The following is a 25,693-nucleotide window of genomic DNA, read 5'->3' as shown; positions in this document are numbered from 1 at the left end:
GATGGCATTTTGACCTGCTTGCCAATAACAGCTACCTTTCAGTTTTCCCCTCCCCACACAAACCTCTCACAGACAGTCCTAGTTAAATTCTTGATTGAGAAATTGCTCTTTGCCAAGAAGCTATTTACATATATTTTCTTACAATTTTTATTGAAAACAACCACAGTAAGGTACTTAATTGTTACCCAGAAATGATTTGATAGAGAAAAACAGCTGCATTGGACCTTTAAAAATAGAAATTCTGATGTTAAAATTGATGGATGGGGTCAATAACTTTTCCATGATTGACCACAAACACACACACATAGCCAGACATGAAGCAGCTAATTTATTTCATTTCTCTCTAGTTATTTCGCACAATGTTTACGCAGCACATTTAACAAGGGACATGGCCGTTTTCACCTGATCTGCCAGACCCATACCGTACGCTACAAATTCACTGCTGATTGGACAACTGATCTCCAACTCTCAACCAATGAAGTCCCTGATACAATTACACTCAAAAAGACATATCCAGTCCACAAGCTTTGAGCTGTGATGACTAAGGCCGAGTTTACACAAGCAGACCACAATTCTGATATTTTTTTAAACTAATTGGTCTTTTGACCAATCAGATCTTTTCCAGAGCTGATCTGATTGGTCAAAAGACCAATTAGTGGAAAAAGATCAGAATTGGGCTGCCTGTGTGATGCAGCCTAGAGAGTCATAAAGGCAATGCACATTTACCTAGGCTTTCTCCAGAATTATCATAATATAATATTTATAAAACAAAAACAAAATCAGAAACAATGACAATATTTTTTAACTAAGAAGTCATTAGGAGGTCCACGGTGGAGAGGGAGAAATTCATTATACCAGCTGGCTCCACAAGAGGGTGCTCTCCTCTGTACTACCCATAGCTCCGTGTCCATCTCGCCAGAGAACAGGTGCTAACACTGCTCCAGCTACTCTGGGCATCTATCTCATAGTAGTTCCCAAGCCACAAGATCTACTTGAAATAACGGTCTTCTCACACTACAGTTTCCGATTGGATTATTTCTAAACAAAATATGAAATCTATAGAAAAATCTTCAAGGTAAATTAAGAGATATCAAAAGTCGGGCTCCAGTCTGTCAGCCGGGAGGCTGTGTTACACCTGGTAGAAATTGCACTTAAGCAGATGGGCTGAGACCGTTTCCCCCTCAGCAGATGTCAGGGTTCATTTCTTGCGAGCGTGTTTGTATTTGTCCACGTAGGCCTTCACCAAGTTTGCCACTTTCCCAGAGTTCACCTCTCCACTCTTGCTGTGGCAGACCTGAAATATAAAATGCCCTCAGCAAATCAAAAAATAAACAGACTGTTTTGATTTGTTAGACACCCTATTTGAGTTCTGCTGGGTTATTTATCTTATTTTTAATACTCCTAAAAGCTAAGTCGTTTTAATACTCCTAAAAGCTAACTTCAAATACCAAAGGTTTTTAACCACTCACTTTTTCAACTGCTTTGCGTACAATCTCTTTGTACTCGTCCTTGGTGATGTCCTTGTTTTGGTAGTAGGGTTTCATGGCTGCTTTCACTTCATTGACGGCTCTCTCTTGGATCTGTTGTTTCTAAAGCAGATATCAAGTTAAGAAATCTAGTTCTAATCTAATAAAAGGATCATTAATTATCTGGGTCAGAATGCAAACACAAATCATTCACTAGCAAAGTAGCTCCCCACAGTATATACAAAACAGAAAGTATAGGAAGCCACTTGAGAATATTGAGAACAATACCTGGTGCTGTGGTTGTTACTTGTGGCGGTGACATTACCTTTTCTTTCTTGGAGCTGTCTGGGGGGGCAGCCCTGCTGTGCTGGGTGGTGGAGGATGGCATGGCCATGCTGTGGGCCTGGGCTGTGGTGGCGCCACCTACTTTGGTCATGGTGGGCATGAAGGGGGCTTTGCCATGGCCTGCCATGCTGCTCATCATCTGGGAAAGAGGCATGGAGGTATTCAGCAGGGCAATTCATGGGGACAAAGTACGAGAGAAGTGAAAATACTCAAACAGATTGATTGGGTCAGGAAGATTATATTTTGAAAAAGGATGCAAAATACTCCTCTCCTTACCTGTGTTGTGCGGCTATCTGCCTGTATGGCCGTCATGCTGCCCTGCTGCATGGGAGGTGGTGGTGGGGGTGGTGGTGGGAGGCCCTGGGCAGCTGTCACAGGGACCTGCGGGACAGGCACTGAGGAGTGGAGGTGCATGGGGACCTGAGGAGGCATCCCGAAGGGGGGTGGTTGCAGGCTGACAGGTGGGCCTCGCGGGCCCATTGGGTAATGCAGGACGTTCATTTGGGGAGGCATGACGTTCAGGGAGGGTGGAGCTTCTCCACCTGCATTGGGCTGGGCATTGTTCTCACTCTGAGCTGGGTCTGAATAGACAAAAATAAATATCAAGAATAATATTAGATTACCTAATGTACATTCTGACATTTTATTAAGTTTTACATTGGTGGCAGAAGTGGGATCCACATCAACTGCGCAACAGGCATCAGCTATACCATTTCGATATGCGCAGTGAAACTAGTAACAGTAATGAGTGCATATAATCCATGGCACACAATCTAAAGAAGGGTTCTGACCTGCTGTTGACGTCTCCTCCTGCCTGCTCCAGCTGCCAGAGCCTGCACCTCCCCCTCGATCTCTCCTGGAGTAATAGTTCTGCACATCTGCCGGGAGTGTCCTCCGCACAGCCCAGCTGGAAGCTGATGACCAGCCGGAGCGGTCCATCATCGATTCGCCCATCTCAGACTCCTTCCTGCGGCCGCCACGGTTCTCGTTGAATCGGCTGTAGGCGTCGCCCCCTGAATTGTTTGAGGTCCCTGAGAATGTGTTTCTGGGCTGCCAGCGGTTTTCTGCCTGCTCCCCCTGTTGGTTGGAGGTTCCGTAGGCTCCCCGGCCTCGTCCTGTGCCTCGTCCACGATCTCCGCCCCAGCCTTTATCTTCCCAGCGAGGGCCACTTGTCACCCTGGCCTCTGTGTCAGCACGCGCCTTCTCCATAACCCAGTCAGGATTTTCCCTGCTGGGGGAAACATCTGCAAAGCCGCCGTTTTCAGAGCGGCCCGCGTCTCTGGCCGGCCTCTCTGGGAAATTCCTCCGAGAGGGGTCGCTACCCGGCCCAGGCCTCCATCCATCTCCAGTCCAGCGATCCCTCTTCCGTGGGGACTGTCCCCCTGAGTCCGGGCGCTCCGGGGATGACCCTCTTCGGTAGGACCTGTTTCTTGACCTGGAACTAGATCTGGAACGGCTCTTAGAGCGCTTCCTGTTTTTCCTCTCACGGCTACGGTCACGACTACGGTCACGACTACGGTCACGACTACGGTCACGACTACGGTCTGTCCTGGGGGTGTCCCTCTCAGCGTCCCGTTCCCTGCTGCGGTTGCCCGAGGCCTGACGCTCCTTGTTGCGCTCCTGAGATCTGGAGCGCGACCTCCTCGATGAGTCCTGCTTCGACTCTCTCTTGGGAGACCAAGTGGTGGCAGCAGAGTGGAAGCGCGACTTGCGCTGCCTGCCATTCTTCCTTTCCTCTACCTTTTCCTCTCTGACCGAGCTCTCCCGCTCCTGCCTGCTACCATTCCTCTTGTCTTCCGGGGCCTGGCTTGTGGACTCGTGAGCTGTACTTTCAGTCTCTTTTGGTGGATCAGAGGCCAGGTTGGTGCTGCACTCACTGCTGGGTGAATCACAGTCCATTGGTATTGCTTCTGTGTCATCCTCAGACAGACCGTCCTCTTTGCTGCCGGTTGCTGATTTTTCATTTGTGACATCCTTTGGATCATGCGGCCTGTCCTCCTCGGACACTTTTGCTTCTGAGGCGCCTTGAACTCTCTGGCACACAATCCCGTCTGGAGAGTCACAACGAGTCGAGCCAGTACAAGATTCAGGCTCTGCAGTGGGGCAGGGAGAGACCTCTGCTTTCTCCTCCTTCACTGAGGCTTCATCATCTGATTTCACTTTTGTTGGATTGTCAGTGGCTTCCACGGCATCAGCATCTTCCTCCCCAAGTTGTCCTGACTGCCCAGACTGGGGGCTCTCCAATGGTCTCTCTGGTGAGTTGGAAGAGGTGGGTGAGTTGCTTTTCTCTGGGTCTTCTATTTGGTCCGGGTGTTTCTCCCCTGCACCTTGATCCCTGTCGGGGGAGAGCCCAGGGGTATTCAGCTCTACATCTGACGACGGTGACTTCTGGTCCTCTTCCTCACCATCCTCCTCTTCTTCCTTCCCACGTTCCTCTTCCTCAGAAAGATCATTTTCATCTTCGCATGGCTGGTCCTCAGTGTCCTTCAGGGCATCACAAGCAGAAGGTTCGGGACGGCCTTCCTCCTCGGTAGGGCTGGAGCTGCGCTGCACAGCCTGTGGGCTCACTGCAGTGTCTGAGAGCTGCTCCCTTTCCTCTACCTCTTTCTTCTGCTGCTCTAATTCCTCCTCCTCCTCTTTGGCTTCCTCTTCCTCACTTCCTGATGGACTACTGAGGATGACTTTGGAGGCCTTTTTTCTCGCTTGGGCTTTCCTCCTGGCGCTGGGCTTTCGCTGAGCTGCCCATTTGCCCTTCCTCTTACCAGCGGCTGCAGTGCTTTTGCCCGCTTTTGTGGGTGGGTTTGTGGAAGTGTCGGAATCTGAAGAGTGGGACTGCGAAGATGCAGGGTCTTGTGTAGGAGCTTGTTCCTCAGCCCTGCTGTGGCGGCCAGAGCGCCTAGTCGTCAGGGCCTCTGTCTGTTTGGAGGGGCCTTTGGAGCCAGATCCACGTGTGCCCTTCTTCTCCTCTCCTTTGGGGCAGGTGACTGCGCAAACCCTTCCCTGAAAGACTTATTATGAGACATAATCATGAATATTAGAAGTATTGTGAGAAATCAAACAATGGTCAAATGAAGCATAAAATTAGGCATAACCTATGGATTAAAGGTTTGGATTTGGTGCCTTCACAAAAGTGAACTCCTGATGCCAGGAAAACTGAACTCCTGATGTACAACCCACACACATGATGGAAAGTAGCTTACTGCCACAATGTAGCTTCGTGTAGCCAAGCAGCTTACGTGACCTCATTCAAACTCAGTGATTCAAGTTAACATTTATACCAGGTTTTGGGAGGGGGGAAAAACAACCTGAGGGGGTTCCTTTGAACAGACTCACTAAATGGTTGATAAGCATTTCAAAGCAGGACTCACCAAAATGCCCCGAGCCGAGAGGTGAAGCAGTAGTAGAGAACGGTGAGAGGGGTCTCAGAGGAAAGGGGCTGCTACTCCACTCAGAGGGATGGAACAACTGCCTGGGAGGGAAATATCAGATCAGAGCTCTACAAATTATGCTGACCAATTTCACTCATACTGTCAAAAATGCACTCAAAATCACTACTCACTTAAAATCACTTTCCATTGAAAAACTATCACCTTTCACAGGGTCTTTAACTTACCCTACAACCTCTACCTACAATATATACACACACTCCATCTACATACATTAATTGTGTGTGGACCAGCTCACCTCGAGTTGCCACTGGCAGGAACGGGTACAGCAACAGGCAGAAATGGGCAGTCCTGTGTTTTGCGGCTACACTGTTTACAGTCATCCTCAGACGGCTCCTCCTCGGGCACCCAAAGGGGTTCTGCACTGCAGAGTAGACAAAGGACACAATATACACACAGAAAAAGGACATCTTTCATTGGTTGTCTTTAAGTCAAAAACATAAACTTGAGAGAGAAAGAGTCTATCTATTTAAACTTTGTTAGGACAATGATGATTAGAACAGGGTTTCCAACAAATTGTAAAGTAGCATAAGAAGTAGTTACTGTGTCTCTGCTCGGTGAGCTGCATATCAAAATGTTAACGAAGATGCCTACTCACATGCACTGTGTCATAGTCCCCATTGCTGTGCCTGTCTGGGCCGCAGACCAAGAGCACAGAGGTCTTCTCACCTGGAAAAGAGAGAAACCCATTCAAAAGGAGGCTTGGTTGTTGCAAATACCAGACAAGCGCCCAGTGGGAACAAATGGGCCTATGAGGACATGGGGCCACGTTGATACTACTTATTCAATACCAGAGTATTATCGAAAACTCTTGGCTGAGCAAATTCAAACATGGGGAATGCTGAACATATTTCTAATCAACAATCTAAAATCAAATGTTATGTCAAATGTGCCGAATACAATTGGTGTACATTTTGCCGTGAAATGCTTGCTTACTAGGCCTTCCTAACAATGCAGAGATTAAAACAAAGTAGTAACAAGAGGAATACAAAATATACAAGGAGATATATACAGGGAGTGCCAGATCAAAGTGCAGAGGTATGAGGTATTTGAGGTAGACATGTACATGAAGGCAGGGTAGTGACTAGGCATCAGGATAGATAACAATAAGAGTATAATAAAGAACATAGTAACAGCAGTAAATTAAGTGTGTGAGTAGGCATGTGTATGTACAGTGCATTTGGAAAGTATTCAGACCCCTTGACTTTCTCCACATTTTGTTACGTTATAGCCTCATTCTAAAATTGATTAAATAGGGTTTCTCTCTCTCTCAATCTGCACACACACACACACACACACACACACACACACACACACACACAAATACCCCATAATGACGAAGCAAAAAACAGGTTTAGACATTTCTGCAAATGTATTAAAAATAAAACTTTAATATCATATTTACGTAAGTTTTCAGACCCTCTACTCAGTACTTTTTGAAGCACCTTTGGCAGCGATTACAGCATCGAGTCTTCTTGGGTATGACGCTACAAGCTTGGCACACCTGTATTTGGGGAGTTTCTCCCATTCTTCTCTGCAGATCCTCTCAAGCTCTGTCAGGTTGGATGGGGAGCGTCGCTGCACAGCTATTTTCAGGTCTCTCCAGAGATGTTCTACGGGGTTGAAGTCCGGGCTCTGCCGGGGCCACTCAAGGACATTGAGAGACTTGTCCCAAATCCACTTCTGCGCTGTCATGGCTGTGTGCTTAAGGCCGTTGTCCTGTTGGAAGGTGAACCTTCGCCCCAGTCTGGGGTCCTGAGCAGGTTTTCATCAAGGATCTCTCTGTACTTTGTAACGTTCATCTTTCCCTCGATCCTGACTAGTCTCCCAGTCCCTGCCACTGAAATACATCCCCACAGCATGATGCTGCCACCATCATGCTTCACCGTAGGGATGGTGCCAGGTTTCCTCCAGATGTGACACTTGGCATTCAGGCCAAAGAGTTCAATCTTGATTTCATCAGACCAGAGAATCTTGTTTCTCATGGTCTGCGTCCTTTAGGTGCCTTTTGGCAAACTTCAAGCGAGCTGTCACGTGCCTATTACTGAGGAGTGGCTTCTATCTGGCCACTCTACCATAAAGGCCTGATTGGTGGAGTGCTGCAGAGATGGTTGTCCTTCTGGAAGGGTCTCCCATCTCCACAGAGGAAATCTGTGGAGATCGTGGATCCAGAGCTATCTATCTAATAGAACTCAAAGGGTTTTCTTTAATGGAAGCGTCTCTAATGTCAAACATGTAAAGTGTGGTGTACCGCAGGGCAGCTCTCTAAATCCTCTACTCTTTTCTATTTTTACAAATGATCTGCCACTGGCATTAAACAAAGCATGTGTGTCCATGTATGCTGATGATTCAACCATATACGCATCCGCAACCACAGCTAATGAAGTCACTGAAACCCTTAAAGAGTTGCAGTCTATTTTTGGAATGGGTGGCCAGTAATAAACTGGTCCTGAACATCTCTAAAACTAAGAGCATTGCATTTGGTACAAATCATTCCTTAAGTGCTAGACCTCAGCCGAATCTGGTAATGAATGGTGTGGTGGTTGAACAAGTTGAGGAGACTAAATTACTTGGCGTTACCTTAGATTGTAAACTGTCATGGTCAAAACATATAGATTTAATGATTGCAAAGATGGGGAGAGGTCTAGCCGTAATAAAGAGATGCTCTGCTTTTTTGACACTACACTCCAAAAAGCAAGTTCTGCAGACTCTAGTTTTGTCTAATCTTGATTATTGTCCAGTCGTGTGGTCCAGTGCTGCAAGGAAAGACCTATTTAAGCTACAGCTGGCCCAGAACAGAGCGGCATGTTTTGCTCTTAATTGTAATCATTGGGCTGATATAAATACTTTGCCTGCCAGTCTCTCTTGGCTAAGAGTTGAGGAGACTGACTGCATCACTTCTTTTTATAAGAAACATTAATGTGCTGAAAATCCCACATTGTTTGCATAGTCAACTTACACACAGCTCTGACACACACACTTATCCCACCAGACATACCACCAGGGGTCTTTTCATAGTCCCCAAATCCAGAACAAATTCAAGAAAACGTACAGTATTATATAGAGCCCTTACTGCACGGAACTTCCTTCCATCTCATATTGCTCAAATAAACAGCAAACTTGGTTTAAAAAAAACAGATAAAGCAACACCTCGTGGCACAACGCCTCTCGCCTATTTGACCTAGATAGTTTGTGTGTATCCATTGATTTGTAGGCTCCGTGTGCCTTTAAAAAAAATGTATGTAGTTCTGTCCTTGAGCTGTTCTTGTCTAATGATGTTCTGTATTACGTTCCATGTTTTGTGTGGACCCCAGGAAGAGTAGCTGCTGCTTTTGCAACAACTAATGGGGATCCTAATAAAATACCAAATAAAGCTCTGCCAGAGTGACCATCGGGTTCTTGATCACCTCCCTGACCAAGGCCCTTCTCTCCTGATTGCTCAGTTTGGCCAGGCAGCTCTAGGAAGAGTCTTCGTGGTTCCAAACTTCTTCTATTTAAGAATGATGGAGGCCACTGTGTTCTTGGGAACCTTCAATGCTGCAGAATGTGTTGGTATCCTTCCTCAGATCTGTGCCTCGACACAATCCTGTCTCTGAGCTCTACGGACAATTCCTTCGACCTCATGGCTTGTTTTTTTCTCCGACATGCACTATCACCTGTGGGACCTTATCTAGACAGGTGTGTGCCTTTCTAAATCATGTCCAATCAATTGAATTTACCACAGGTGGACTCCAATCAATGCAAAAATGTCTAAACCTGTTTTCGCTTTGTCATTATGGGGTATTGTGTGTAGATTGAGGAAAACAATTTATGTAAACAATTTCAGAATAAGGCTGGAATGTAACAAAATGTGGAAAAAGTCAAGGGGTCTAAATACTTTACGAATGCACGAATGTATTTGTGTTTGTTGTGTCGGTATGCGTGTGTGTGCGCATGTAGTGTGAATCTAATGCGAATCTAGCATGCTAAAACAAACTTTTGTTTCTTAGTTGCATCGCATGCATTACATATCTTCACAGTTGGACTCTAAACCCATAAAATCTTGCATGAACCGTACATATTATTTATTATGAAATAGATGCCTCTACAAGGGGTCTGAAATTACTAACCTTCTTCTTGGTCAACACAGAGGGGTCATCCTCGCTGCCTGGGGAACACCATTTATCTTGTTACACTTCATTAATAAAATGCCCACAAATGAAGGAAAGATGATTTATGCGAGGAGAATAAGCACATACATTTCCGAATAAGGCCTTTGGCTTCTGATGTTCTCTCCGTCTTCGGTCTCCTCCATCTTCCTCCTTGTTTCCTTAAATATAAATGAGTTTTTTTACATTTGTCACAAAATGTGGCATGCATTGAAACGTGTGGCTTTCTCGTGAATTTCTTTTGCAAAATAACTTTACATTTACAGACTTACACAGTTTATTAGGTACACCACCCCGTTCACGAAATTGGTTTGCTGCTACAAACAGTGAGTCACGTGGCCGTGGCTTGCTTTATAAAGCAGGCAGACCGGTATCGAGGAATTCAGTTACTGTTCGATTGAACATTAGAATGGGCAAAAGGAGTAACCTAAGCAACTTTGAGCGTGGTATGATCGTCGGTGCCAGGAGCGCCGGTTCCAGTATCTCAGAAACGGACGGCCTCCTGGACTTTTCATGCACGACAGTGTCTATGGCAGGGATCATCAACTAGTTCAACCGTGGGCTGATTTTCTTTCTTGAGCGGCTGGTCAGGAGACCGGAACATAATTACAAATTTGTAGACTGCAAATTGACTGCAAATTAACTGCAAGAATCCCAAACAGATATTTGATCTGGTCTAGGGTTTACAGAGAATGGTGTGACAAACAAAAAACATCCAGTCAGTGGCAGGTCCTGTGGGAAAAAACAGCTTGTTGATGAGGGGTCGAAGGAGAATGGCAAGAATCGTGCAAACATGCGGCCCACAAACAGGCGAATAACGGCACAGTACAACAGTGGTGTGAAGAACGGCATCTCGGAACACACAATTCGTGGGGACTATTTTCCTGGCACACATAAGGTCCCTTGATACCAATTGAGCAATGTTTCCATGCCCCGAAGAATTCAGGCTGCTCTGGAGGCAAAGGGGGGTCCGACCCAGTACTGGGTGTACGTAATGAACTGGCCCTGGAGTATATTTTAAAATAATTGTCAACATATAACACCATATTAAGGTGGAGAAACAACTAGCAGGTGGGAACAGAAAGAGTTGGCTGCTACTATGCAAGAGATTGTTTGTGGAGAAATTACCTCTGCCCTCGACTTGCAATTAAAACCGGTAAATGAATCTCGTCATTGCTCACTTCTAAAGTCGATACCTACTCAACTAATCAAATGTCCTAGCTGTCTTGATATCCTAGCAAGAAACCATATTGATATAGCAATGCTCCAAGAAATAATCACCATCTTGGTTAAGGTGAAGACCAAGAAGGCAGAATCACGTTCCTTAAATGTATCCATAATGGAAAGAAAATTGCCTTTATTGATGTGTATGCTCCAAATTCGTTTGATCACAAGTTTTTTGATTCTCTGAACAGCCTATTATTAGAATTAATTGAAATCCAACTAGTTATTGGGACAGACATGAATGCCATTTTGAACATGTGGGACAAATCTAAAGACCAACTACAATCCACATGTAACCAAGGCCCTCCAACATATACTCTCTGATTACAACCTCATTGATGCCCGGTGAGCACATAGTCTACTCTTTTGCTTTAGGAGTTTCTACTCAAACAGAGTACTCCATTTTCTCTTATCTACACCTTTATTTTCTAAAATGAAGAAAAGATAATTTGACATACAGTTTCTTTGGAAAATATTCAGACCACTTGACTTTTTCCACATTTTGTTATGTTACAGCCTTCAAAAATTTATAAAATTATTTTTTCCTTTTATTAATCTACACACAATACCCCATAATGACAAATTTTTTAAAACAGCCCATTTGCTATGAGACTCGCAATTGAGCTCAGGTGCATCTTGTTTCTATTGATCATCCTTGATGTTTCTACAACTTGATTGGAGTCCACCTGTGGTAAATTAAATTGATTGAACATGAATTGGAAAGGTACACACCTGTCTATATAAGGTCCCACAGTTGACAGTCCATGTCAGAGCAAAAACCAAGCCATGAGGTCGAAGGAATTGTCCGTAGGGCAACGAGACAGGATTGTGTCGAGGCACAGATCTGAGGAAGGATACCAAAACATTTCTGCAGCATTGAAGGTCCCCAAAAACAAAGTGGGCTCCATCACTCTTAAATGGAAAAAGTTTGGAACCACCAAAACTCTTCCTAGACCTGGCCGCCCAGCCAAACTGAGCAATCGGGGGAGAAGGGCCTTGGTCAGGGAGGTGACCAAGAACCCGATGGTCACTCTGACAGAGCTTAGTTCCTCTGTGGAGATGGGAGAACCTTCCAAAAGGACAACCATCTCTGCAGCACTCCACCAATCAGGCCTTTATGGTAGTGGTCAAACGGAAGCCACTCCTCAGTAAAAGGCACATGACAGCCCGTTTGGAGCTTGCCAAAAGGCTTCTAAAGACTCTCAGACCATGAGAAACAAGATTCTCTGGTCTGATGAAACCAAGATAGAACTCTTTGGCCTGAATGCCAAGCGTCACGTTTGGTGCCAGCATCATGCTGTGGGGATGTTTTTCAGCGGCAGGGACTGGGAGACTAGTCAGGATCGAGGGAAAGCTGAACAGAGCAAAGTACTGAGAGATCCTTGATGAAAACCTGCTCCAGAGCGCTCAGGACCTCAGACTGGGGCGAAGGTTCACCTTCCAACAGGACAATGACCCTAACAACACAGCCAAGACAACGCAGGAGTGGCTTCGGGACAAGTCTCTGAATGTCCTTGCGTGGCCCAGGCAGAGCCCGGACTTCAACCCCATAGAACATCTCTGGAGAGACCTGAAAATAGCTGTGTAGCAACGCTCCCCATCCAACTGGACAGAGCTTGAGGATCTGCAGAGAAAAATGGGAGAAACTCCCCAAATACAGGTGTGCCAAGCTTTTATCGTCATACCCAAGAAGACTCGATGCTGTAATTGCTGCCAAAGGTGCTTAAACAAAGTACTGAGTAAAAGGTCTGAATACTTACGTAAATGTCATCAGTTTTTATTTTTAATACATTAGTAAAAATGTCAACCTGTTTTTGCTTTGTCATTATGGGATAGTGTGTAGACTGAGGAAAAAAGTTAATACATTTTAGAATAAGGCTGTAACGTAACAATGTGGAGAAAGTCAACGGGTCTGAACATTTTCCGAAGGAACTGTATGAGCTTGTCTGATCATCACCCTTACTACAAATGTCAGAATTCTATGGAATACCATCAAAGGTTTTATAAAAATGTATGTAACTGCATTAGAGCGTTTTCAACAAACCCTTTTTTTCAGACCAGGTAGCTATTACTATTTCCAAAGTCAAGACACAACTTAATTTATTGACAAGACGAAGCAGAATTTGCCATCCATCGAGTTAGACTCAACCATGACATCCATGGTAATCGTCCCAGTCATTTACTGCCCAACAAGCTAAGCCGTCATGATCAATTAGCTGATATAGCAACTATTGAATCTGAAACAGGGGAATTACTATCAGAACACAAATTAAGACAAGATTCTTCTATAAATAACTGTACATCTCAATGTAACAGTAGGTTTGCTATGTAGAGGGACTATAGGCAAAGCCGATAGAGAAGGGCCGAAAGACTAGGAAAGGCCAATATCGGCTCGGCCGTTCTCTACGATGGAGGACTCCATCTCTACTTGTGAAATCACAATCGTTTCCCATTTCAAACATTTGGGAGTAGATATAAGACCATTGCCAGAAATTTTAACAGAACGTTCAATCCAACCTCAGATTAACCAGCAGAATATATATTGTCAGAAAGGAATATTGCCATGGCTTAATTTCTGTAGTTCAATGCTTCCCATGTCTCGCCCTTCTGGCTATTGGGATAAAATTCATGGTGTGATTTCAAAATGAATATGGCAAGGTAAGCGATCCCGGTTCAAATTAACTTACAAAGAGGGAAAGACGTAGAAGGACTAACTGTACCAAACTTTTAATTGTATTTCCAGGCACTAGCATTTCACCCCATTCTAAATTGGTTTAGACATGATTCTTCCACCCCTGGCTGAGTAGAGAGAAATATGGTGTATCCCATTGCCCTGGAAGAGGTAGTCTTCACTGATCAATCCCTTATTGTAAACTACGCTATGGTCCTATTATACTCAATTATTTCACAATAATGCCTTTTGCATCCCCCTAAAATGGTCCAAATATGTAATCACTACCCTTGCCGATATCATGGACAGCAATGGTTTGAGAACATTTCAAGATTAAAAGACATGCACATTACCAATCGACTCCTTTTTAAAAAATATTTACAATTTAGGTCATCTATACCAATGACAGGATTTATAAATAAATTATTTGGGTTCCCAAAAATATTGAATCTCTATAATATATAAGCAACTTTTGGAAAGCTCATTCTGTGCTCGCCATTAAAAAAGTATGGTTCAAAGACCAAAGTGAATCTGAACAACCATTTAACTGGAATAGAATATGGAAACATATGACCTTGGTGTCCTAACCATTAACTTGTACATTTTAAGTTGGTATTTAACACCAATGAAAAGTTATGAAATTGGACCCAACTCCCAACTAGGGTTGTAATGACCGCAGTTAAATTCGACGTGACCGTGGGGTCACGGTAATCTTCTCTTTGGTAGTACCCAAATCGCTAATGACCATTAGGTCACTAATGGTCTGGTATTCAGGGCTGTATTGTCCCTCTAACCACTGACATCAATGCAAATATCGAAAATCACATCAAATACATAATTAAAACAGTATCATGCTTTTAAACCTCACCATTAGGCTACATTTTTTGGACCTCACTGATGATCAACTTGAAGAAAGAAGTTCTTCAAATTGAACATGGTCGTTGTTTCAATGTCAAACAACTAAATGGAGAGCGCTTTCTAAGGTGATGATTAATTCAAAGCATTTAAGACGTTGCATGTAGAACACCCACACGAATATTAGAGCCTACGTATAGGCATATGCCTTTATGAGCCCAAGCCCCCCAAAAATACCCTGAATTAAAATAATTACTGTGCTGTTATACAATACATTTCGCACGGCAGAAAAACGTTTATTTTATAAAAACACAGATTTAAGATGTCTTTGGTACATAATTGGTCTAGACTCCCAACCATTTTTTGGGGAGTAATCGCCTTGAGTGTGGACTGTATTATTATGCATATTGGATGGACTGGTTACCTTATGCTACACTCCAAACTATCCATGAGTCTGGGAGTGAACGTATAAGGCCTAGGCGATGCTGTTGGTTCATTGATTGTGCAGGTGGCTTACAGACTTAGCCTACAATTATAGTGACTTTGATTTTGAATAGCCTAGTAATAGGGTATGTTTAATATATTCATAATTAATAGGCTGACATTAACTTTAGCTACAGAATAGATCACCATTGTGTTTCATCTCCTCCTCTCTCTCCTTCATTCCTTTCTCAAGCGTGCAGAGATAGGGGCTGTCAACAGTTTAAATATGTTTCTTTGTGAAAACATGTTACTATTGATGTTCATGAACATATTTCACTTAGTTTCCCAAATGAAGCACTGGGTAGCTGCAGGAACATGGTTGGAGAGCCCGTGGCATACATAGTTTGTGCAGTATATCACCTGTCACGCAGTGAGGATGCATATTCTTCAAAGAGTGATTAATCCACAAAGTGAAATAAGTCTTCTTATAAGCCCAGACATTTCTATATGCAATCCCGTGTGAAAGCAGGGTTTTGATGGTTGCCACTAAAAAGAGGAGGATCCCAGCTGCTACTATATTTATTTCTCATCTGCTCCGCTCTAAAACAGGAATAGCCTACCTGGCATAATTTAAACTGTGGGAACGCGCCCTCCATTCACTATTCGAGTGCATAAGGAGGACAAGTACATTTTCCCCTCCCCCTGTTCCTACCCATTTGATAATGGGCCATTCTAAATCAAAACAAATGTGACATATTAGTAAAGACAAATTTAAACTGAAAATAGTCTGATGGGTGAAAATATGATCACTTGATGAGAGAACAGGTTGCGCAGCCTGAGGCAAGGAAGAGTGCAAGCTTTTTATGCAACATTTTCAAATAGAATAGCCTAGTCGCATCATGCAGTCCACATGCTTGGATTTCTAAGACATTCTAACGTTTGTATCAGTCACAACTAAATTCGCCAAATAACTACAGATAGAGATATGGGGGAACTGACACCCAACCTGTGTTGCTAGGCAGGATGGGAAGGGGGGTCAGATAGAGATATGGGGGAACTGACACCCAACCTGTGTTGCTAGGCAGGATGGGAAGGGGGGGCAGATAGAGATATGGGGGGAACTGACACCCAACCTGTGTTGCTAGGCAGGATGGGAAGGGGGGGGGGGCATGTTAGGCTGGGGAGTGTAGGCCCACCTCTGTTTCTTTACATACCACTTGTGTTACTACAAAATCCTGTGTGATTAATACAATAATTTCTCTATGTATTTCTTAGTTTTGTATCCTTTAGAGTACAGGTACATGTGGTATAAACTAAGTGTGTAAATTAACATGTATATTGTACCTGTAACACCCACCTCCAACAAAAAAATGACAAAACAAATAAGTGGTAAAAAAATAAATATAATAATGCACCGCAAAGTGACCGCCATTAAGCTGCACACTGTTTGAATGCTCTCCAAGTTTAAAGACAACGCTTCGACCAAGGGTCTTTGTCAGGTTAACTGTGCAGCAGGGCAACCCTTTCACTAACACAAGACCTCTACTCACTTCAACAAACAGCCACTGGCTTCCGGGTCTGTGCAGCCACACTTCTCTAGCTCTGATTGGCTGACTCTCTTCTTCACAGGAACCTGAGATTCACATCACAACTGAAGTCAAAGCACGTACATTCTTCCTGCATAGTGACTAAAGCTATAATGTAGCTTGTGAAGTTTCATGACATGCCATTTACAAATTGTGAAACAGAAGGTCGAGCCAGTGGAGAAACCTCTGCTTACCGTCACACATCCCAGCACAGCATCACGTTTGTAGACAACATTGAAAGGCTGCCTGTCCACTGGGCAGGATGGAACTGCCTGCAACTTAAACACAGAAAGAAAAAAAAACATCAGTCCAACACACATCTTAGCCATGTATAGTCTCCTGAGCCTCACCGGGAGTAAGACCATGGCTTATCACAATAGACAACTTGCCAGTTGCAGCACTATCTGTTGCCACAGAGGGTGATGTGTCTAGGGGGTAGGACAGTACATGGTGCTTACCTCTGCCCATCTGAGGAGGCAGCTGAGGCAGAATAAATGGCAGCAGCTGTCGGGCATGGCCAGGACACAGCGGCCCAGGGCGCCCAGGCAGATAGGACACCGCTCCGCCTCTTCCGGCTCCGGGTCGCCCTCTGGGGTCTGTCCGTCTGACAACCAGAGAGACGTGGCACAACAGCTTGTCATTCAAGAACAAACTTGAGGGTAGAGACTTTGAAATGAAATCATCACGCCAAAGCCCACTGAAAGATCTTTTTCATGATGACTGGCTGGCAATTCCTTACCATTTCCCGATTCACCCGTCATCTTTGGCACACCCGTCATCTGTGTTGCTTTGTCCCTAATGACCAGATGACCCCTGGAAATAGAAATTAATGAGAGATTCTTGTTAACAACCCAGTCACAGTGCCATCACTTAATTACATTAAACTTGAGATCTGTGTGTGTAACCAATTTGTCAAGCAAGTTTTCCATCGACTTTAATGCATTATTTACACAATGGCCAACTTAGTCCTTAAGAGTCTATTGACACACCTGTTTGTCAATTTAAGTAACAATTTATTACATTTTTTCCCCATCTGTCAGTTTAAACTAGAGATATCAGTTTTTTTGCATAGCTTGCGTCGCAATCCACCGCATCCGCCTATGTCGGCCATCCGCATCTGCGGTGGAAGGTGGCCGAGCTATAGTGGTGTTTGTCATACTATGAGACATCCCAAAAATCTGTCTTCTCACGAAAACATCTGTAGCGTCCGAATGGCTACAAACTATTATGACTGCTCTTACAACCCCCACAAGTGTCACAGGACTCGTCTGAAGGTAACCCATACAAACCAATGGAAGTATGGAGGTACTTTTGTGCCAACAAATAAGGGGTAATTATGCATCCAAAAAAAAAATATATATATTTCATGAGCCTTCTTATATATCCTAGATATAGGACAGACACTTCAAACCCTTATGATTTCTTTTTGGACTGTCTTTTATGAATGTGTTACTCAATGTGTTTCTATGGGCTATAGTATTAAAGGCCAAATTCAATATTTTATCAAATAATTGACAAGTTACCTATCTTCTTCAGACTCTCATCAGATCGTCCAAAAAACCCGCCAAGGTACCTAGGTAAGTCTAGCCAACCCTATTTAGATGTACGCAATACTTTTTTAGCTAAAATAAAGTAACGTTACGCTAGCTAAATAATTTTTTGGTTTAATATAGAATTGACTGGTGATGTTATTGAGATCAAGTGATAAAATTTAACTGTCTTCAATTTTAACTGAATATTCCTGCATTTTGGAGTAGAATGTATTTTTTATCACTAAGCGTTTTATTAGGTCCCACTGCTTTAGTAAGAACTTCTCACTTGTAAGTAATTGTAAAATACAGTTCTGGAGGTTGTATTTTTTTTTTGATAGATTCTGGAAATGTATCTACCCCCTTGTCTGAACATCTGATGATACCCGGTCAGCCATAATTTAAATGTATCATCAATCATCCTTGGCTTAAAGTCGCAGTCCATTACAATTTCTCGCAGGTAGGAACAGTGAGGGAAAAAGTATTTGATCCTCTGCTGATTTTGTACATTTGCCCACTGACAAAGAAAGGATCAGTCTATCATTTTAATTGTAGGTTTATTTGAACAGTGAGAGACAGAATAACAACAAAAAAATCCAGAAAAACACGTCAAAAATGTTATAAAATGATTTGCATTTTAATGAGGGAAATAAGTATTTGACCCCTCTGCAAAACATGACTTAATACTTGGTGGCAAAACCCTTGTTGGCAATCACAGAGGTCAGACGTTTCTTGTAGTTGGCCACCAGGTTTGCACACATCTCAGGAGGGATTTTGTCCCACTCCTCTTTGCAGACCTTTTCCAAATCATTAACGTTTCGAGGCTGACGTTTGGCAACTCGAACCTTCAGCTCCCTCCACAGATTTTCTATGGGATTAAGGTCTGGAGACTGGCTAGACCACTCCAGGACCTTAATGTGCTTCTTCTTGAGCCACTCCTTTGTTGCCTTGGCCGTGTGTTTTGGGTCATTGTCATGCTGGAATACCCATCCACGACCCATTTTCAATGCCCTGGCTGAGGGAAGGAGGTTCTCACCCAAGATTTGACGGTACATGGCCCCATCCATCGTCCCTTTGATGCGGTGAAGTTGTCCTGTCAACTTAGCAGAAAAACACCCCAAAGCATAATGTTTCCACCTCCATGTTTGACGGTGGGGATGGTGTTCTTGGGGTCATAGGCAGCATTCCTCCTCCTCCAAACACGGCGAGTTGAGTTGATGCCAAAGAGCTCCATTTTGGTCTCATCTGGCCTCAACACTTTCACCCAGTTGTCCTCTGAATCATTCAGATGTTCATTGGAAAACTTCAGACGGGCATGCATATGTGCTTTCTTGAGCAGGGGGACCTTGCGGGCGCTGCAGAATTTCAGTCCTTCACGGCGTAGTGTGTTACCAATAGTTTTCTTGGTGACTATGGTCCCAGCTGCCTTGAGATCATTGACAAGATCCTCCCATGTAGTTCTTGGCTGATTCCTCACCGTTCTCATGATCATTACAACTCCACGAGGTGAGATCTTGCATGGAGCCCCAGGCCAAGGGAGATTGACAATTCTTTTGTGTTTCTTCCATTTGCGAATAATCGCACCAACTGTTGTTACCTTCTCACCAAGCTGCTTGGCGATGGTCTTGTAGCCCATTCCAGCCTTGTGTAGGTCTACAATCTTGTCCCTGACATCCTTGGAGAGCTCTTTGGTCTTGGCCATGGTGGAGAGTTTGGAATCTGATTGATTGATTGCTTCTGCGGACAGGTGTCTTTTATACAGGTAACAAACTGAGATTAGGAGCACTCCCTTTAAGAGTGTGCTCCTAATCTCAGCTCGTTACCTGTATAAAAGACACCTGGGAGCCGGAAATCTTTCTGATTGAGAGGGGGTCAAATACTTATTTCCCTCATTAAAATGCAAATCAATTTATAACATTTTTGACATGCGTTTTTCTGGATTTTTATTATTCTGTCTCTCACTGTTCAAATAAACCTACCATTAAAATGATAGACTGATAATTTCTTTGTCAGTGGGCAAACGTACAAAATCAGCAGGGGATGAAATACTTTTCCCCCCTCACTGTAAGATCTGTTTGGATGCCTTTTAATTTTGGTGATCTTTGTCCAGACCTTTATTGTGTTATTTATACAGGCATTTTCTATCTTCCTAGTGTGTGCTTTGATTATCTTCATAAATATAGTTGCACTTATTGGTTTTTCCATTTAGCTGTTGATGCCGGGTTTATCCAAACAATTATTTTAGTTGGGCGGCTATATAATAATGCATTAGGTTTGGTGATGCTAGTCCCCCTGCTTATTTACATTGTTTGATTGTTTTAAGTTGGGACAGGGACTGTTCATCCTCTCCATATGAATTTACTCAGGAGTTTATCCCACTGTTTAAAAGTGTTTGGAGTAATAGTTTTTGATAGATTCTGAAACAGGAATAAAAATCTTCGGAGGACATTCATTTTAATAGTTTAAATTCTTCCTGTTATTGTTAAAAGGCACTAATGTCCATATTTGTAGGTAGGTCCTGTTTAAACTGGTTTCACAGTGTTCCAATGTCAGGTCTTGGGGTATAGTAATCAATAGGTATTTCAGTTTATTTTGATCCCATTTAAGTTGAAACTTAGTTTTGATGTCTTGGGATATTGGTTGACCTACAGTAATTGGTTCTGATTTCCCTGTATTTAGTCTGTATCCAGATACGACATTATGGTTTTATTTCATCCATAGTGGCGGGAACTCTAGAGAATAATGTACCATTGACCCTTATTCTGACATAGTGTTTTTTGCATAATTTGCAGCAAGTTCAGGAAAGTTTCACAAAAGTATTATTTGCTTCTGCATCTAGAGTTAGCATAAGCTATTTATGTTTTTTCTTGAGAGCGTGTTCCATTACATTATTAATGTTTTTATTTAACTAGGCAAGTCAGTTAAGAACAAATTGTTATTTACAATGATGGCTTACCCCGGACGACACTGGGTCAATTGTGCGCCGCCCTATGGGACTCCAAACCACGGCCGGATTTGATACAGCCTGGATTTGAACCAGGGACTGTAGTGATGCCACTTGCACTGAGATGCAGTGCCTTAGACCGCTGCGCCACTCAAATTAAACTTTTGCCTAACATTAATTTCTCAGAAGTCTGCTGGACACAAAACCCATTTGGTCAGAGTTTATGATATCTGGGATTATATTACTGAATCTATTTGCAATAATTTATGTAAGCAATTTTTGGTCTCTGTTAAGCAACAATATTGGTCGATACGATGCACATTCTGCTGGATGTTTACCTTCTTTATGAACAGTAATAATAGCGGAGTTACAGGTTGGTACGTACTCTATTTTTGAAGAAAAAGCATATGATATTATTGCGCCTCGAAGCACTGCTTTGGCCCCCACCCATACCATTATGGGAGACCTCCATCATTAATCTCCAGATATTGTTTCAGTGTGCCTTGATTCTATTCTTAAATTCAATGTCATGAAAAGTGAATTATTTCATCTCTAGACTGTCAAGCCTTTCTTTTGTCATATATTTAGTTTCATACTTAGCATGATCCGATATTTCAATTAGTCTAATGTGGAGGTTAATGACTTTGGCTAGGTCTGTTTTAAACATGAAGAAATAGTCTAATCTCGAGTATATTTGTTACGTGCTTTAAAATAGGGTGTAGAGTTCTACAAACATCTATCAGACCCACCGCCAAGTCTGCCCTTCTTAGTGTCGCTGCAGCCTTCTCTGTCTTGTGTTTATGTTGACAATCTAACATGGGATTCATGATAAGGTTGAGGTATCCTCCCATTACTGTTGTCCCTTTTGGCTCCATGATAAGTAGGTTTAGCATTTTGGATATAAATTCGGGTCCTTGTTCGTTTGGGTTATATACATTTAACGTTATTTCCGTGCCCTCAAACCTTCCATTTACTAGTATGTATCTTCACTCTGTCTACAATGGTTCTTTGTGTGAAAAGGGATATTGTTGTTGGTCATTAATGCTACCCCTCTTCTTGCTGAATGGTAGGATGAGGAAAACAACTGTGCTGATGCCAGTTGTTCTAATTTTCTATGTTCTTCTTTAGATGTGTTTCTTGGAGAAAGATGATATCACCTCCATCTCTCTTCAATTTTAACAATATTTGTCATTTTTTAAATGGGGCTATTAAGGCCATTTACGTTAAACAAAGTAATTTCTATTTCAACAGCTATTTAAGTATTTAGAAATCTTCATAACGGGTGTCATTCTCTTTGTTTCTTGTAGTACCCATAATACACTGGTCCCCTCTAATTTTCCCATTATGCTGTATTTATTGTTCCACTGCCTGTATTTAAAAATAAAAATTACTGTCTTTATGAATTGTTTTGTTCATACTGGACTTCAAGACATACCCAGGCCCAAATCAAAGGCTATTCAAAATTATAATTTAAAATGGCCTCCAATTGTGCTACCACTTCCCTTGGGTAGCATGGGTCATAGGACCCATAAATTGGGACCCTTCCCTTGAAAAGAGCTTACTTACAGCACAGAAATATATTCTAGATCCTTTAATTAGATAAATAGCAAATACATTAGGTAAATGCACATATACATAATTATCAAATAACAAAAAAGGAGAATATTATAGTGGTAACCAAGAGCGTCTGCTAAATGACTTAAATGTAAATGTAAGACGAGCTGTAAATAGTAATAACACAATAAGACTGGGAGGACATATCTAGAAACATGTCCAAGCCAACCAACTCTCTACTCGAGGGAATACTCATGAAAAATATTGACTGAATTTTCCAAAACTCCAATAACACAATCAAATTACAACCATGACATCACACCAAGTTGCTAGCGTAACTTTGGAAGATTAGGGCTAACCAGACCCACATACTATATTCCTGCCCAGTCATGAATCATTTCTGTCTGAAAACACCAAAGCAGTGACTCGATCCTGCAAGTTCATGCTCTTCAACATCGGTAGAGTACGACCCTGTCACACACAGGAAGCGGCGCAGGTCCTAATCCAGGCACTTGTCATCTCCCGTCTGGACTACTGCAAGTCGGTGTTGGTTGGACTTCACGCTTGTGCAATCAAACCCCTGCAACTTATCCAGAATGGCACAGCCTGCCTGGTGTTAAACCTTCCCAAGTTCTCCCATTTCACCCCGTTCCTTTGCACGCTCCACTGGCTTCCAGTCGAAGCTCGTATCCACTACAAGATCACTTGACCGAGGAAAAATATACTTACTATAACAGATGTGGTTGTCCCACCTATCTATCTTAAGATGAATGTACCAACTGTAAGCCGCTCTGGATAATAGCGTCTACTAAATGACTAAAATGTAAATAAACAATAATCCTATGGGGGTGGGGTTGAAGGCGGCCCAGTATATCACTGGTGCTTTCACTCATCCAGGATATCTACTCGAAACAGTGCCTGAGGTGGGCACGCAGAATCAAGGACCCCCCACACGCGCTGTTCTCTCCCTTACCGTCGGTAGACGATATCGGAGCATGAGGTCTGATACCAACAGGCTCAGATACAGTTTCTATCTACAAGCATCAGACTGCTGTGATTCTCCACACCTTATCACAATTGCTGACACCAGAATCTTACTAATTTCTCAATTTATACACTTGCCCCTATCCCCAAAACACATGTAAACATTGTACCTTCCTGTATTATATTAATGCTAAAAATGTTATTCTATTCTACTGTCATTTACTTTATGTTCGTATTCTTGTTGCATTGTCGAGAAGGAACCTGCAAGTGAGCATTTCATTGGACGATGTATACCATGCCTATCCCGCACATAAGACAAAACTTAAAACTGTATCAGCATAAGCACAGCAACTGCGAACAAATGGTCTCGTCTTTGCCAGCATGTGTCTGGCGAGTAACTACTTGAATGAAAGGCTGATTTGGCCAAGGATTTCTCTCGATCTCCACGTCCAATAGAAGAAACATGCATACTTGAATAGTGGATCGCTAGCTAAACGGGTTCCCGACCAGCAGATGAAGCAGGAGACTGGAGACGTCAGAGCTCTGGAGATCTCCCGAGTGGCGCAGCGGTCTAAGGCACTGCATCTCAGTGCTAGAGGCGTCACTACAGACCCTGGTTCGATTCCAGGTTGTATCACAACTGGCCATGATTGGGAGTACCATAGGGCGACGCACAATTGGCCCAGCGTTGTCCGGGTTAGGCCGTCCATTGTAAATAAGAATTTGTTCTTAACTGACTTGCCAAGTTAAATAAAGGTTAAATAAAATAAACTTGAAAAAACTCAAACACTGTCACAAAGTGTACATAGCCAGTTGATAAGTTAATGTCTGCTTGGTGAGTGGAGCAACGGGAAAGTTTGTACAGCTGAATGCATTCAACTAAAATGTGCCTTACGCATTTAACCTCTGAATCAGGAAGCAAAACACTGTCCAGTGAAAGCCAGAGCAAACGGGTTTACCACAGTGGTAAGAGTACAACAAAAGGTATTGCTTAACCAGTGTGTCAACTCTGGCTAAAATACAGGCAGGCCTGGACACAGTCGCAGATATTTAAATTAAATGGGTTATACAGGTCACTGAGGCCAACACTCTACCATGTGAGCTGCTAAAATAACTAACGTTAGCAATGTTCTCTATCATCCAATGCCATCTTGGATTATTTAATTTACCAGCTAGTCAGCCAACTACTAACGTAAACTTGCTAGCTTTCAACTATCTAGTAAATTTGGCGAGTTGTGGTCTTGTATTTTATGTCCAGCTAGTTAACCAAATACCTCGCAGATAGCTGTCAAGTAAGTTGACATTTAATTTAGTAAACATTATGAAATGCCCTGCGGTCGCTGACGTTAACAATTTAAACTTTGTGGCCCATGTGTGATGTAACACGACCTTTCAACTTATTCTTGTATTAGTAGTGTGTACTAGTGCCCCTCAAACTTCAACTAACTTCTATGTTTAGCTGGTTAACTAGCTACTTGTTATTTCTACTAGTTTGATAACTAAGTTAACAAGTTAGCTGGCTAGTTTGCAATTCAGATAACGTTAACAAGATGGTCATAATCAGGCGCTAGTCAGCTAACTACTTTTGGTTGGTATAGGCTACTCAGATGTTAGCTAGCAGGCTAGTAACAACGTAATGGTATTTAGCTAAGTAACAAGAAACAAAACAAATATGCTCATAGCTAGCTAGGTAATTATTCAACTTCATTGGCTAACGAGACTGGCCTGGCCTACAGTACAGACGCTATATTAGCTAGGTAGCTGTTGCCGTGGCTAACTAGCAGCTAACGATACTTTTGCTTGCCAACGGCTGCAGACTTGCTAAATTGGTTAGCTAGCTACGTGTTTGTTGACTTACCCGAAGCTAAATCAATAGCTAGAAAACTGGCGTGGTTGTTTATTTTTTGCTGTCTCACTTATTTCCGTGTATTGGTTAGACTCCAAAGCTAGAAGATAACCTGAATATAGCCGAATAGATTGCACTGCTAAATCGTTATACATTTAAGAACGTCTCGGCCACATGTCTCGATGTCTGTCTGAGACCTGTGAAGTTTAAACCGCACCGCACAGTGTCGCTGCAACACACTTTACACTAGGGAAAAAAAATCATTCAACTGTTTCCGGTCCCAGATATAACCGGAACACTGTTCAGTTGCCAATGATATTAAAATATTTTCAAGAAAGCATTGATATTTTCCTTGCTATTCAATTGAACGGAATGTATATGTAATAAAATGACAAGAAACAATTATACCAGTAACTGGCATGGGGGCTAAAAGGTTGTCATTTCATAAACAGTAGCAGGAGACTGACAATTTTTGTGACAGGCCATCAACAGAACATTCAAGTTCAAGCCATATATACCCGATTAAGGTAGTTTGGGTGGACAAACCTTCAGATTGAAAATCATTCTGATCCATTTTCCACTGGGAGAGATGATCTAGGAAAGAAACTTTCTAAAACAGCTCAACTTTCTGTCACTGTTGTAATTTGATCAATATAATATACACATTTAGGG

At 42.8% G+C, this 25,693-nt stretch overlaps 1 protein-coding gene across 3 annotated transcripts; it reads right to left on the bottom strand.

The window, feature by feature from the left end:
- Positions 1–131: 131 nt before the first annotated feature.
- Positions 132–25,267, bottom strand: LOC115199032 (protein SCAF11-like). Of its 3 annotated transcripts, none has more exons than XM_029761540.1 (15): positions 25,034–25,267; positions 16,904–16,977; positions 16,623–16,768; positions 16,359–16,442; positions 16,129–16,211; positions 9,496–9,566; positions 9,367–9,422; positions 5,856–5,926; positions 5,496–5,621; positions 5,180–5,280; positions 2,603–4,819; positions 2,088–2,392; positions 1,792–1,950; positions 1,470–1,589; positions 132–1,294 (listed from the first exon to the last, which is right to left on the bottom strand). In XM_029761540.1, exons 2-15 carry the CDS (start codon positions 16,941–16,943, stop codon positions 1,199–1,201), a joined length of 3,675 nt encoding a protein of 1,224 aa, XP_029617400.1. In that variant the 5' UTR covers positions 16,944–16,977; positions 25,034–25,267; the 3' UTR covers positions 132–1,198. The 3 variants fall into 3 exon arrangements, with proteins under 3 accessions (XP_029617400.1, XP_029617401.1, XP_029617402.1); XM_029761541.1 differs by having other exon boundaries at positions 1,470–1,580; XM_029761542.1 differs by having other exon boundaries at positions 9,367–9,404.
- Positions 25,268–25,693: the final 426 nt, after the last annotated feature.

Source organism: Salmo trutta, chromosome 8, assembly GCF_901001165.1.
Source record: "Salmo trutta chromosome 8, fSalTru1.1, whole genome shotgun sequence".
Taxonomy (NCBI): Eukaryota; Metazoa; Chordata; class Actinopteri; order Salmoniformes; family Salmonidae; genus Salmo; species Salmo trutta.
This window is presented reverse-complemented; position numbering and strand designations above follow the sequence as displayed.

Coding starts and splice junctions, on each gene's coding strand:
- LOC115199032 (XM_029761540.1), bottom strand. CDS start 16,943: ATGACGGGTGTGCCAAAGATGACGGGTGAATCGGGAAATG. Junction 5,281..5,495: donor CCTGCCAGTGGCAACTCGAG/GTGAGCTGGTCC, acceptor TTTCCCTCCCAG/GCAGTTGTTCCATCCCTCTG. Junction 1,295..1,469: donor TACGCAAAGCAGTTGAAAAA/GTGAGTGGTTAA, acceptor TTTATATTTCAG/GTCTGCCACAGCAAGAGTGG.